At 33.5% G+C, this 15,098-nt stretch overlaps 1 protein-coding gene and 1 long non-coding RNA gene across 3 annotated transcripts; one reads left to right on the top strand and one right to left on the bottom strand.

The window, feature by feature from the left end:
- Window positions 1-898: 898 nt before the first annotated feature.
- On the top strand, window positions 899-13,018 carry LOC134279972 (uncharacterized). 2 transcript variants are annotated; one of them, XR_009994805.1, is made up of 6 exons: window positions 899-1,036; window positions 1,720-2,070; window positions 2,581-2,663; window positions 3,010-3,151; window positions 12,090-12,297; window positions 12,753-12,885. XR_009994805.1 is itself a non-coding variant. In XM_062762381.1 (5 exons), the coding sequence occupies exons 1-5, from the start codon at window positions 979-981 to the stop codon at window positions 12,890-12,892; spliced, it is 774 nt and encodes a 257-aa protein (XP_062618365.1). In that variant the 5' UTR covers window positions 899-978; the 3' UTR covers window positions 12,893-13,018. The 2 variants fall into 2 exon arrangements, 1 of the variants encoding a protein (XP_062618365.1); XM_062762381.1 differs by lacking the exon at window positions 12,090-12,297 and having other exon boundaries at window positions 12,753-13,018.
- A 211-nt stretch (window positions 13,019-13,229) lies between these two features.
- On the bottom strand, window positions 13,230-14,949 carry LOC134279964 (uncharacterized). The gene is made up of 3 exons (XR_009994797.1): window positions 14,843-14,949; window positions 14,650-14,699; window positions 13,230-13,638 (listed from the first exon to the last, which is right to left on the bottom strand). It is a non-coding gene; the product is annotated as an uncharacterized LOC134279964 (long non-coding RNA).
- Window positions 14,950-15,098: the final 149 nt, after the last annotated feature.

Below are 15,098 nucleotides of genomic sequence, written 5' to 3'. Positions count from 1 at the left end.
AATGTTTAGGCCTAACTTAATACAGATAGACCAAATATGCTTTAAGTAGACAGTATACGTCAAGCTATTACAATGAGATGCATTGCAGCACTGTACTAGTTGATTTCTTTATTTAAGAGCATCCAGTCTGTCCCTAACTTTTTAAAAAGAAAAAAAAATTAACAAGATTTTGTTTCAACTTTATCTTCAATAAATAAAATCATGTAAAACAAAATTGGACTTATGAACCTTTGATTGACATTCCATTGTAATGTCATTCTCTCACAAATAAAAAAAAACCCACTTACAGTGTATCAGTCAAAGAGGACTGATCATTTCTTCAGGATGTTTTGCGCATACCCAAACTGGCCTTCGATAAAATATTATCAATGCGTAACTTTGTAGAAAAAGTCCTTCGACATAATTGTTGGATTGTTTATTGAGATCATTATGAAAAGAACCGCCATATATTTGTAAAATGTGAAAAAATAGTTCATGAAGTCTTCCAATATAATATTTGGATTGTTAATTGAGTTTTATATGAAATTTAAAGTGTACACTGTAAGTGCGTTGCGATTAAGTGTAGTCATATATTTATTCTCTCACAAATAAAAAACACACTTATCAGTCAAAGAGGACTGATCATTTCTTCAGGATGTTTTGCTCACACCCAAACTAGTCCTTCGATAAGATATTATCAGTGCGTAACTTTGTTGAAAAAGTCCTTTGACATAATGCTTTCGATATAATTACCTGATTGTTAATTGAGATTTATATGAAAGAGAACAGTCATATGTAAGTATCAAAATGTGCATTTTGATACCCCGAAACATTTAATCATATTTTAAGTTTATTTTGATTGGATGATTTGCTAGGCACTATTATGTGCTGCATCCGCTGCCTCCCTTTTTAGACTATTTCCTGGTTGATGTATTAATATTGCATGCTATGCACGACTAAAGCTTTTGGTTTGTGTCTGTGATTTTTTTCTTCATTATTATGAATCCACTACACAATCAATCATGTCTTATTGTTGCGTTTGCGTTTGCTTATCAAGGTTTGTATGCTTGAATCCATTTTCTATGTCGATTTATAGTGTCATATCTCAGCACAATGTTCAGTAAATATATATAATTATGCATGCTGTACCAGTATGTGCTGAATTTCAACCAAGTGGACATATGCGTAAACTTTTTTGTTTTTTTTAAATTAATGGTTTTAATAACAAATAGAGGTACTGTGAGCAATGAGCTCACTAAATGATACCCCCCGCCTCCCATATGAATATAATGACAGTGTCCATGTTTTGCTCTGGAAAATCAAAAATATATGTCAGATCAAAAAGTAAAATAGGAGATGCACAATGGCAATATGTAATTAAGAATCTGTGAAAGTTTCATTAAATTTCCTTCAGTGGTATGAGAGGAGTTGCGGATAAGAGATGGGTACCCCAAAGCGTAAGAGACGGACGGACGTACAGACGGACGGAAATACCGATTACTATATACCCTCCCACTTTTCAAGCGGGGGGTATAAATATAATGTAGAACAATTGAAAAAAAGGATCAAATACAAATTCAGAAAGTGAAAAACTGAACTAATTAATTAATTTACTTTTTGAAGTCGAGGTTAGATACACTTGCAGTGTAAGCCTACATGTATATAAGTTATCCATAAAACGTTCACACCTTATTTTATATTCTATGTTCCATATACTAGTAGTCTGCATTTCCTTTGCAGTAATTGGTCAAGATACCCAAAAAACCATCGTTGGCTGCATAAGTGACAATGTCACGTTGTCCTTTGATTTACCTGAGAAGAAGGACCGTACTGTGGAAAGCTATATTTGGTACAAACAGGATGTACCAGGGGATCCCAGCTTCGCCAAATACACTGTAGCTGAAAACAAGTTTGAAATCTACAGAGATGCCCAAGATCGACTCCTCCATAATCATAAAGATTCATCACAGCTAAGAAATTTAGTTTTATTGAATGTGAAGAAAAGTGATGAGTCTAAATATGTACTGGTAATTAATTATGTCAACGTCACACAACAAACATCGGAATATCTCTTACGATTGTCAGTAAAAGGTATGTAAAAGAGAAACGGTTTTAAAAAGTGTAATATTGATTTGATATGTCAAGTATAAGTCTCGGGAGGATTCACAAGAAAATGGATTTTTTTGTTTATACATATATGAGGTACATATTAAGGTTTATACACTTGATCGTGTAAGTTTCTTTATGGACAGTCTTTAACATTTGTTTGTTTTCTGTGTAATTTAATACCGCTGGTGGGTTTTCTTGGCGGGTGTAAAATCTGGCGTTTTGCCTGCTCTAAGGTTTGCTAATTATTTTTGCTAATTTATTTGAGCGGAGACAGGGATTAAACTCTTTGCAGTTGGAAACTCATAAGAGCATTGACCATTTTAGTGATTAAAATTTTAGCTGACTATCACAAAATAAGCCAAAATAAGCCAAAATTACCACCCTCGCTAACATAACCTGCTATAAGATAACATTCATACATTTTGAAAGCATTAATTTTATTTTTATAAGGTCACGACTTACTTTTGCTATTGATATAAATATTTTTCTTAGGTGTTTGCTTTGGAAAACCCGAACAAGTAGAGGGATGCACAGAATCAACATGTTTTACAGGAGAGAACGGACACCTTAAAATGGTATCATGTTTTACAACGAAATTATTAAGGAAGGGGGAGGGGGTTTATACCGAATCAAATAATGTTAAATGATTATTAGCCCTATTTCTCTTATTAGTAAAAGAAAATGTATAAGGATGGACAATTGCTGCTGAATTATATTATACTGAAGATTTATAAAAATAAATATCCAATGACAATGAAATTCTAAATGTTTAAGTATAAGTACACTAGTACATGTACTTAAAATAATTTATTCCAATAGGCCCTTGCCTTCGTAGGTCTCATTAGGAAATCTGATTTTAAACTTCCTGAGAGGAATTTTAAGTTTCATAAGTTGTTTATGAAAGTGTCATAAATCTTCCAGATTTACGATGACCAGGCAGGCGAGACACAAACCGTAAATGGTTACACAGTGGTAAGAAACTGTACGAGTGGTGTCTCTATTGGCTACTCCTGCTGTAATGCAGCCGGAGACTGTGAGCAACAAATGCTCATAGTACCCGAAGGTACGTTCATTATTGTATTTTATTTGAAACATAGCTTTGGGAATTTGGTTGTAAATGATTAAAGATCCACTTAGATTTTTTTTATGTAATCTTATTCACCATGAAGTGGACTATTAGTCAAACGAGAGTAATATGCTTTGTTTTATTTTTTCATTCCTATAAAATTTCACCATCTACTAAAAAAATGACCAATATTTATGCTAAAATTCATGAGTGCTATATTTATATGCAGTAAATTGTACTTTGCGAGTATGAGACACGAACTGAACTCATAGCTGAAGAAATTGCGCTCATAGTCACAGTGAGTGCTAGTTCAAAGTAGGAGAAAAACAGAAAGTATTCAAATATATATATATATATATATATATATATATATATATATATATATATATATATATATATATATATATATATATATATATATATATATGTAGACACTTGTATTTTAAAAATACTTAAAAACAAATGATATGATTTAATGGCAAAACCTCTATGGGTATATTTGTCATTCGATAACATGCTGCCATTTTTAGAAAAAAAAATTATTTAGCGAATGTATTTTTGAGGAAAATTATTTCAAAAATTAAAATCACACGTGAAGAAGCGGAGACATATATGCTTTTGAAGAAACTACATTGATAGAAAGATAACAAAGGGTTATTGTGAGTATTTTTACGCATGTCTGTACATGTACTACTCTTTTTTAAATATATGTCAGATATATATATAATATTGTTACCCTTGCATGAAAGATGCTATTTCTTTCCATGGTTCAAATTATTTATAAAGATGTTTAATAAAAGTACCTGCATTGTTGGTTAGAGTCATCAAATCACTTTTCTTATTCGCTTTAAAACTTTTAGCACAATCAAAACTAAAAATTGTTAACTTTAATCCAAATTTTGCACACCTATTGAAAATGAGTAATACGTAGCATTTTTTGTTACGAAGAAAAAAGTGAAGCTTATGATACCTCTTCTAAAATGAACTGCATATTGCGAAAGTGATAAATAATTTTGTTCTTGACAGCTTTTGTTTGTTTGTTTGTTTTTTTGTTGTTGCATTTTTGAGATATTGCTGTATGCCCAATTTAAACATTCGATATGTAAGTATCATTTTCTATGTGTTAATTACATTCACTTTCATTTTTCAAAATTTTGATAATTCTGTTTCAGCTTAACGAGGCCCGATCTAGTTGATCTGCGCATACGTTTTAACGCAGCGTCGACTCAGGCACGTCACAGTACCCTGGACTGCCGTCACAATTGAACATAATAACGTCACAATTAATATGACGTCAAATTGCGCTAAAATGTTTCGCTGATCTTGCTTACATGGTTGCTCTATAGAATATGCATTGAAATCTGGCATTTCTATTATTTTTTTTTTTAAATATTTAAATTAATAAACAACTTTGGAACCTAATTAATTTTGAGGGATCACTTTTTTGATACAGATTCATTAACTTTATCCCGTTTTATTTCAATTTGTGAGTTAAAAAAAACAAACATTTTAACTAAAAGTAAACGATTTTATTCTTTCTCTTTGAACATGTTGAAGTGTTTATACACACTCTTTTTATTGCGGATTGAAATATGCATGGATTATCTTCAGTTTTAAAAAAATAAAATAAGTCTATAAATCATTTAAATATTGAACCCCCGAAATATTTTATTTTTCGATAGATTACATGATATTAGTAAAAATCGCAATTTTGTCGCCTTTACCCCCCCCCCCCCCTCCTCCCGCTACCCCTTTTTTCCACGTAAAACAACGTCGCGTGATAAGAGAAAAATAAAGCATGGCGAGAAAATTATTTCATAATGTAAGAATTCTTTATTTTTTTAGAAATTAATACAGTATTGCAATCGTTTGTTGGTGTTATGTAAACCCATTGCGACCTATAAAATATGTAGTTGGGTAGAATAAATCCAAATTTTGTGTTTTGACATGCCCCCTTTTCACTGCAATAAAGGCTACCTCCAATTTTCTTTTCATTTTTTATAAGAACAATGAAAATTGCATGATATATGTGAAAAACAAAGAATTTCATCATGTATTTTTTTTTATTTGTAAATTTCTTTGTTTATTGAAGAGTTTGAGTATGTAATTGTGTATAAAAACACGAAAAATGGTCCATATTTTGACAGTGCCCCCATTTCACTACAATAAAGGCAAGGTCACAAAATTTCATTCTATTTGCTCTTAGCATAATACATACAAATTTATTTCCAAGAATCAAAATTTTTTATCATTCCGTTTTCGTAATATCCAACTAGATTGGGCCTCGTTAAAATGGGGGCTCTTCACATGGAACTGGAGTTAGTCTGGTATTCGGAACTTTGATAGGAATTGAACTTATCATTATCACTACGTGTCCTTAGTGACACAGAAGTGAATAATTTTGGTAAGCCTATCTTTGAGTACTTTCCAATTGTTGAAGTACGAGGGTTGATCCAAAAGTAATGTCACAATTTCAATAAAATTGCTACCAGTCGACGTACAACAACATAATTATAAAAGATGGAAGCTATATTTATTTCAAATAAGACCTGAAAATTTTAATTTAACGTGAATAATACTTTTATCAAGAGGCCCACGGGCCTTATAGGTCACCTGAGTATTGTGTACCAACTTTCAAAGAATTAAATTCTTGTTCGTGTTTTTAACCAGAGGCCATGAAATTCACAATTTTGGAAGAGGCACTCTTGCTCAACATAACTATGTACTTAGCTAGTTTAATACCCAGAAGCAGAGAAGAAGATTTTCAGAGAATTAATGCATTTTCACTATGGGATCAATAGAGCCCCGCCCTAACACCAGAACCCCTGACCCTGGGGCCATAAAATTCACAAATTTGGAAGAAGCACTCTTGCTCAACATGTCTATGTACTTATTTAGTTTGATACACAGAAGCAGAGAAGAAGATTTTCAAAGAATTAATGTATTTTCACTGTATGATCAATAGAGCTCCGCCCTAACACCAGAACCCCTGACCCTGGGGCCATAAAATTCACAGTTTTGGAAGAGGCATTCTTGCTCAACAAAACTATGTACTTAGTTAGTTTATTTAATACCCAGAAGCAGAGAAGAAGATTTTCAAAGAATAAATACATTTTCACTATATGATCAATAGAGCCCCGCCCTAACACTAGGAACCCCCTGACCCTGGGGCCATAAAATTCACAATTTTGGAAGAGGCACTCTTGTTCATCATAACTATGTACTTAGTTAGTTTATTTAATTCCCAGGAGCAGAGAAGAAGAAATTCAAAGAAATAATTATGCATTTTCACTTTATAATCTATATAACCCCGCTCTAGCTCTAGAACCCCTGACCCTGGGGCCATGAATTTCACAATTTTGGTAGAGGACTGAATGCTCATTACATTCATGCCAACAGTTTGCCTGCTTAATGTCCAGGAGTAAAGAAGATTTTTGAAGATTGCAATAATTTTAGTGGTTTGGCCCCACACCTCAGGCCCCAGGGGTAGGCGACCATTAAATTCACAATTTATGTTTCCCTTCACCTATAGATGCTGTATACCAAATTTGGTAGAAATTGGTTCAGTAGTTTCAGAGAAGAAGCTGAAAATATTCAAATGTTAACACACGACACACGACGGACGACACGGACGAAAACAGATAGCAATAGGTCACCTGAGTTACTCAGGTGACCTAAAAATATAGAATTATATATACGATATGCTTATTTGGTAGTTGCCGCATCTAAATAACGTCAGGCCATGGTTACTCGCCGTCATACTTAAAACGTTTCCCAATAAAATTATTTGAGATTCTCGAATATGTTCTTAAATGAATTCTTGGTAGCCATTGTGCATTCACTCTTTTTCATAACACAATCCTTTGTCAAAATTCCATGAACAGTATAATAAAACAGTGTCCTAATACATTTACATAACAAATACACAAATGTCTTTTGACAACATCAGACACCATGTTAAACGTTTCCTTCCGACCTCTCTTCTTTCAGCCTTCCTGTCTTCTGATAATAATTCAGTGACCCATCACACTCCCTAAAATCGCTGAAATCATCTATAAACAAGACTCTTCTTTCCTTTTTTATCATTGTGAGTCATTAATCAGTGTACTTGTCTACATACTGGTAATTTCCCCATTTTGATGTAAAAATGCATAATTAACTGCTCGTTACGTCCCCCCTTTTACACTTCCTTCGTACAATGCATCATGCAGAGTCAAACACAATTTTTATGCCCCCGTAAACGAAGTTTCGTAGGTATATAGTTTTTTTTCATGTCCCTCCGTCTGTCTGTCTCTCTGTTTGTCTGTTTGTCCGCAAAAACTTTAACCTTGCCCATAACTTTTGATTTAGTGGAGCTATGACTTTCATATTTCACATGTGTATTCTTTGTGACAAGACCTTTCTTTGGGTACCACCAAATTTGACATTTTTACCTTGGAGTTTGATCCATTTTAACACAAAAATTTTAAACTTTTACTTCGGCCATATCTTTCGAACAGTAGATACCAGGACATTTATACTTCACATATGTATTTTTTGTTGAAAGACCTTTCATTGGATACCAACAACCTTGACCCTTTCACCTTGACCTTGTAGATTTCCGAACTTGTAAGAAAACTTTAACCTTGGCCATAACTTTTGAATGGTAAAGGATAGGGCTTTCATACTTCATATATGTAATTCTTGTGAAAATACCCTTTATAGGATACCCAGATCTTTGACTCTTTGACCTTGGAGTTTGACCTACTTTTAAAAAGCAAACCTTAACTATATCTTTTAAAGGGTTAGGGCTAGTGTTTTCATATTTTACATAGTTAATCCTTGTGACAAGACCTTTCATTTGATAACAAGAACTTTGACCCTTTGACCTTGACCTTGGAGTTTGACATACTTTAAAAAAATTAACCATGGCCATAACTTCTGAACGGTTAGGGGAAAAGCTTCCATACTCTACATAAGTATTCTATGTGGCCAGACCTTTCATTGGATACCAATTACTTTGACTTTTTGACCTCGACCTTGGAGATTTTTGTACTTATAAAAAAAAAAAAACATTAACCTTGGCCATAACTTTTGATTTGAACAATAAGGGCTAGTGATCTCATACTTCACTTTTGTAATCCTTGTGAGAAGACCCTTCATAAGTTACCAAGAACTTTGAACTTTTATCCTTGACTTTGGAGTTTGACCTACTTTTCAAAAGCAAACCTTGACCATTACTTTTAAAGGGTTAGGGCTAGTGCTTTCATGCTTTTCATATTCAGTTCTTGTGACAAATCCTTTCATTTGATAGCAAGACCTTTGACATTGATCTTGAAGTTTGACCTCTTTTTAAAAAAAAAATTAACCGTGGCCATAACTTCTGAATGGTTAGGGCTAGGGCTTTCATAATTTACATATGCATTTTTGTGGCAAGACTTTCATTGGATACCATTGACCTTGTCCTTGAAGAGTTCAGTACTTATGAAAAAACTTTAACCTTGGCCTACTTTCATAATTCACAATTGTATTTCCAGTTAAAATACCCTACTTTTGCTACCAATATATTAAATTTGCATTAAAGAAAAATTTAATCTTTGCTATGTTGTCATACAGGAACAACAGTGTTTCACAAACACATCTTGTTTTTTGTTGTTATTATTTCATTTAATTTTTTTTAAGGAAGGAGTTAATGATACAGTGCTCCTACCCCACTGATAATCAGTGTGAGAAGTACCACGTGAATATCCAGTTTTTAGCTCACCTAAGCAGAAGGCTCAAGTGAGCTTTTCTGATCACATTTTGTCCGTAGTCCGTCCGTCCGTCTGTCTGACCAGCTGTCCGTCCGTCCGTCTGTCTGTAAACTTTTCAAACTTTCGACTTCTTCTCAAGAACTACTGGGCCAATTTTAACCAAACTTGGTACAAAACATCCTTGGGTATAGGGAAATTTAAATTGTTAAAATGAAGGGCCAAGTCCTCTCACAAGGGGAGATAATCAAGAAAAAACAAAAATAGAGTGGGTTCATTAAAAAATCATCTTCTCAAGAACCACTGGGCCAGAAAAGCTGAAACGTATTTGGAAGCATCCTGGGATAGTGTAGATTCTAAATTGTTCACAACACGACCCCCGGGGGTTGGGTGGGGCCACAATAGGGAATCGAAGTTTTACATTGAAATATATAGAAAAAAAACTTTAAAAAATCATCTTCTCAAGAACGACTTGGCAAGAAAAGCTGAAACTTATGTGGAAGCATCCTGGAATAGTTGATATTCTAAATTGTTCAGATCATGACCCCTGGGGGTTGGGCGGGGCCACAATAGGGAATCAAAGATTTACATAGAAATATATAGAAAAAAGATCTTCTGAAGAACTACTTGGCCAGAAAAGCTGAAACATATGTGGAAGCATCCTGTGGTAGTATAGATTCTAATTTATTATAGGGAATCAAAGTTTTACACAGAAATATATAGGAAAAATCTTTAAATATCTTCTTCTCAAAAAAAACTTGGCCAGAAAAGCTGAAACTTAAGTGGAAGCATCCTGGTGTTGTGTAGATTTTGAATTGTCCAAATTATGACCCTTGGGGTAAGATGGGGTCACAATAGATATTACAAGGGCGAAATCTGGTTAAGAATAGCGTGGACACAGTTTCTCAGGTGAGCAGTGTGGCCTATGGGCCTCTTGTTCATGGTTATAATACTTGGCGCATGCATGTTCCTTAGTTATTGATAACTTTTTATGCTGTTGACAGCTATTTCAAAATGGAGCCTTGGTTCTTTTTATTGCCTCACCTAAGCTGAGACAAAGGCTCAACTCTGCATTTCTGATGGAAGGGTGTCCAGCTTTTATCTGCCTTGTGTCATGTGTAAATTGCCACATCTTAAAAAAAATCTCCAGAACGAATTTCAAAGCTTTATGAGTATACAATCAAAATTGACCAAAGCATGGGACCCAAGGGCAACAGTTAGGGCCGATGGGATATATTACATGGTCCTTGACAAGTCATTTATGGCTTAAGAAGTACGTGTTCTCATAACAGCCTCACCGTAACAGAGAAAAATAGGTTACTCAAGTGAGCATTGTGGTTCTTATAGGTATCTTTTCAGCTGAATTTATTATTTATATTTAAGTAACACTACAACAAATTGTAGTTTTATATACCATGTTTACTGTGTGGGAGTTGAGAAAGATAAACATTAGCAAGTTACAATTAGTAGCCTATAAACTTTAAATTAATTAAAACTTAACATCTATTTAGTGTTTGGCCGAAGGACTTACTAATGTCAAACGTGTAATAATATTTCACTGGTTTTGGTCCAAGTTGAATAGTTTTCTGTAAATTGTGTATGAAAATACATACTAGTATGCATCAACTACATACGATTAAACTAGGTTTTGTGTGAAAGGTTAAAACGAAGAACAGAATGAAGCCTAGTCTTACACCTTAACAGCTTTTCTATGGAGTGAGGGATAAATGTTATTCGTGTCAATGGTATGATGTACATAGCCTTCAAAGTACGTATGTTTATTCTTTATTTGTGTTAAACACACAGAAAGAATTAAGGTTAATTTATCCATGACGATTTAATATTTCATGTTATTTCAAGAGATATTTTTTATGTTCATAATAAAAAGAGCTCTGATATTTTAATTATTAATTGATGACAAATGAACATTTTTTTTTAATTCAAACAATCTTTTACATGTATTAGCTAATCAATGTTGTATGATATGTTTGTAAACATAAATGTCTGCAGGAATCGAGGGCTAACATACTACTACCTTTCAATTTGGGAATTACAGTAAATGTTGTTAATGTTTTTATACATGAAGCTTACAATTTTATACCTTAAGTATAAGTATGTAAAACAACCATTTCATTTACGAAACATGCTTATCTTGACTTATATTTTTAACAAGTAGTATCAAGTTATCAATGAACTTGGAGAAATATAAACTTTACAAAAGTATAGGATGTTACTGCACACAGGGAAATTTTCGCCCCCGTTTCATTTTCACCCCTTTCGCCCTGTCCTTATTTTGGCGAATTTAAAACGGTGCGAATTCAAAGAATACAATACAGTATAATATCTTAAACTAAAATACGACTGGGTGAATTTAAAACTGGGCAAAACTGTTTGCTGATGTTAAAGGGCGAAAATAACACGGGGCGAAAATAACCCTATATACAGGATGTCCATGGTTTATCATAAACTCAGTAGAATATAATCTGCATCTTAAGTTAATGGGGAGTACATGTATTGAGTCAGTTTCAGAATAAAAGTAAAGAAGATAAAAATAATTTATTAATTTTTGCTAGAGATTTTCCTGCAAAAAAAAAACAAAAAAAAAAAAAACCCTGACTTGGAAATTTCTGTTGCTTTCTAAATGCAAAGTCTGTGTTTTCTTTCCTTTAATTTCAAAAATGATATGTTAAATGTCAAGGATTTGCTGAAATCAAAAGTTGCTTGGTTTTATGTTTTACTGGAAGGGAGGGGGTTGATTAACTCAGTACATGTACTTTTAAAAAAACACGTAGGTTAAAATGAGATGATGCAATTAAGTCAGATTGAAATTTGTAAATATCAAAAACTACTAAAATTGTGGTGCCTTGAACATGTTGGGCCTCTCCGGATGGGTGAAACGATATCGAAGGGCCGTTAAACAGACTAACCTAGCAATTAAACACCTTACATAGTCAGTAACAATGAAGATATTTAATTGCAGTAACATTATACATTTATTTACCCAGTTCGAGGGTAACATGCGTTTTGACGGACCCAAGAACCAAACTGTCTGTCTGAGACCGTTAAGCCGAAGGCAGACAGTTCGGTTCGTGGGTGGACAAAACGCATTTTGCACGAAAACACAGTCAATAAATGTTTTGTTATACCTTTCATTTTAATTTTTTTCATACATGTATTTTGTACTCTCTTTCGTGATGTAACATCAGGTCCGTCACTTTTGAACACCAACGAATGAAAATGAGATTAAGCTCCGCCCATTGTGACAAGCGGTCCAACATCTCATCGACTGGTCCAACATCTCAATCAGCGGTCAAACATCGTTATTTCCCGATCATGACAAGGAGCACAGGGCGGATGTGATCGGTCGGCAGGAGATGCTTAGTCCTCCATGACACCTTATCCCATGTTTTGGAGGTCCGTGTTTGCTCTACTCCTATATTTTATGTTTAATGGACTTTTGAACTCGAAAAATGTTAGTTATCTCCCCATATTTCATTCATGTACTAGTATTGTTCCATGTCACATAAATGTGATCCTACTGATATGATTGTAAATGCCCCCATTGGCCCTTGATTAGTAAATAATTCGTATTCTGAATTCGGAAATAAGTGAAATATATTTTATTATTCACTCAAAAAATCACTTGATAAAAGGAGTGATACTAGTAGTGAAAGGTAAATGAAGGGGAAATGTGTCAGGCTTTATCTATAGCAGCTGATAGTAGAATGAGATGTTCGATCGAATGAATTTAAATGCTTGCTTCCGAGTGCACTGTTCAATGATTCTTTGTTTTATATTGGGTATAAACTTAATAGTAATAAAAGGTGTTGATTTGAATCTTTATATTTTGTAATGTTTGACAATTTCAGATCGGACAATGTCCAAGAACTTGCTGCAACATTGCAACAGGAATGGAATAAACTCCCCCAAAATGACCTTGGCCGTCTCGTTAGGAGTATGCCACGCCGATTCGGAGTTTGTCAGGCTAGCCGAGAGGGGTTTACCCTGATTTTGTTTCACAATGGGGGTACATTTGGTGTGTGACCCTGTGTTCGTTTCTATCCTTATTCTTGAGAAACTGTCCTTTTCTGACTGAACACAGGATTTCGAATAAATTGACAAATGTGTCCTTAAATGTTTTTGTGAGTTTATAACCTGCATTTCATTGTCCATGTAGATCCAATATCCCCTACTTTTTTCTTAAACTAGTATAACTGGTAACACCATCTCACAAAGAAAAAAAAAAGCCAACCCCCGACCCCCCAAAAAAAAAAAAGAAATACAAACAAAACAAAATGTAGTTTCCGAAGTACATACACGTATCTGACATCATAACAAAAAGTCTATTTTTGCAATGCAGTTTTTAATTTCATATTTCATTACATATTTAACTTGAACTTGTACAATATTGTTTAAAGAATTTTGTAAAGAGAAGACAACGGAACTTTAAATAGCAGATTTTAAAAATATATATAATTTATAGTCAAAGAAGAATTTAGAATATGGTATGAATTTTGTCAGCAATGTTGGCCACAGAGCTTTTTTTCTGCTCTGTAGCCAATAGTCTTGAAAATAAAAAAACACGTCCAAATAAAAAAAAGATCCAATAAAATGCCAATCTAAAATACGGTATTAAATAGTTCCGTTGTCTTCTCCTTGGTTTCCAAAACGAAAGAAAAAAACAATCACATTATTTTATAAAAACGAATAAATAATATGAGCAGGCTAGACGATCTTCATTCCTCACTGTTTTTCCTGCAATTGAAAGCAATGTTAGTTAAACATTTTGATGAATTAAGACCAGACGTCATATATCTCAATAATATTTAGAATAAGAAATTATGACTGAATTATATCTACATAAATCGTCGTCTTTCAATGCCTTGCATGGAACACACGACCCGTGGTTCAAAATGTAATGAACTCTGTCAGAACGAAGATTGTACGTTGTGGATGGAAGTGATTGTTTTCAACAAGACAAGTCAAATTTATTGTAAGACGCACTTGTTACTAAGTGTCTTTTCAACGATTGTCGTGGTTTTTATGCGCCGCAATCGATAGATCCGGGGCGTTTATTGTTTTTGTCCTGTCTGTATGTTTGTCTGCAAATTTTAATATTAGCCATATGTTTTGAACCGTGAAAGATGGAGACTTCATGTTTTGTATGCATACTCCACTCTTTCAAATGACACCAAGGTCAATGACCTTGTGACCCTAGCGGTGACATGTATGTTAAAATCGGTTTTTATCTGCAAACTTTAACCTTTGCCATAATTTTTGAACCGTGAAAGAAAAAGACTTAATATTTGGTATGCATACTCCACTAATTAAGCTCTTTCAAATGACATTAAGGCCAATGACCTTGTGACCTATATGCTAAAAATAGCTTTTTTAAACCTTCACCATAACTTTTGAACTATGATGGGTAGATACTTTATATTTGATATGCATACTCCACTAATAAAATTATTTCAAATGACTCCAAGGTCAATGACCTTGAGACCTTGACTGTGACCTATTTGCTAAAAATAGGTTTTTATCCTAAATCATAAACTTTGCTAAAATTATGACCGTTTTTTTTTAACTTTAGGCTTTTAATAACAGAAAAAAATATTTCAATATTTTTTTTTATCAATCCTTATACATGTAATTGATATGTTGGAAAAGGGAGGGGGAATTAATCTAACTTCAGTCGTAAATGAGCAGATTTTCATGTTTCATTTATAATATAAAATAACCATTTGAACAATGTATCCTTCAACATACCTTCCACAACAAAATATATTCCTTAGGAAATTTCTGAATCTCTTCATTTTCTGAAAGGTCAAATGAAAATTTAAAGTTTTAAAATTGAAGTGTTAATGAGCTTAAGGATAAAACAAAAATCAAATATTATGATCTGTAATTTAACAACATTGAAAGAAAACAAGTCAACAAATGTCAATAAATGAACACCTACTCCTAAACGTTTTGGTTTAGCTTCATCGTCTAATTTATTGTCATTCCTCACTTCTCCACCTGTGTAACTGTTTCCCTTATCCTCAACCCACTGAACAGACAACGTGGGAGTCTAGTCAGATGGAAAACAAATTTCAGTTAATGTGAATTCATAATTTGTTTAACAATTCATTTTTAGTTCTATAGTTCAAGTACCTTTACACGCATCCGCTTCCGGCAACAGTGACAGCAGAGAAGATATTTCAATGGCGTCACAC

This window comes from Saccostrea cucullata, unplaced genomic scaffold (genome assembly GCF_032062105.1).
Source record: "Saccostrea cucullata isolate Sc308-1 unplaced genomic scaffold, CSIRO_AGI_Scuc_v1 ctg14792, whole genome shotgun sequence".
Classification (NCBI taxonomy): domain Eukaryota; kingdom Metazoa; phylum Mollusca; class Bivalvia; order Ostreida; family Ostreidae; genus Saccostrea; species Saccostrea cuccullata.
The sequence above is the reverse complement of the archived record's forward strand: the minus strand, read 5'-3'. Positions and strand labels throughout refer to the sequence as shown.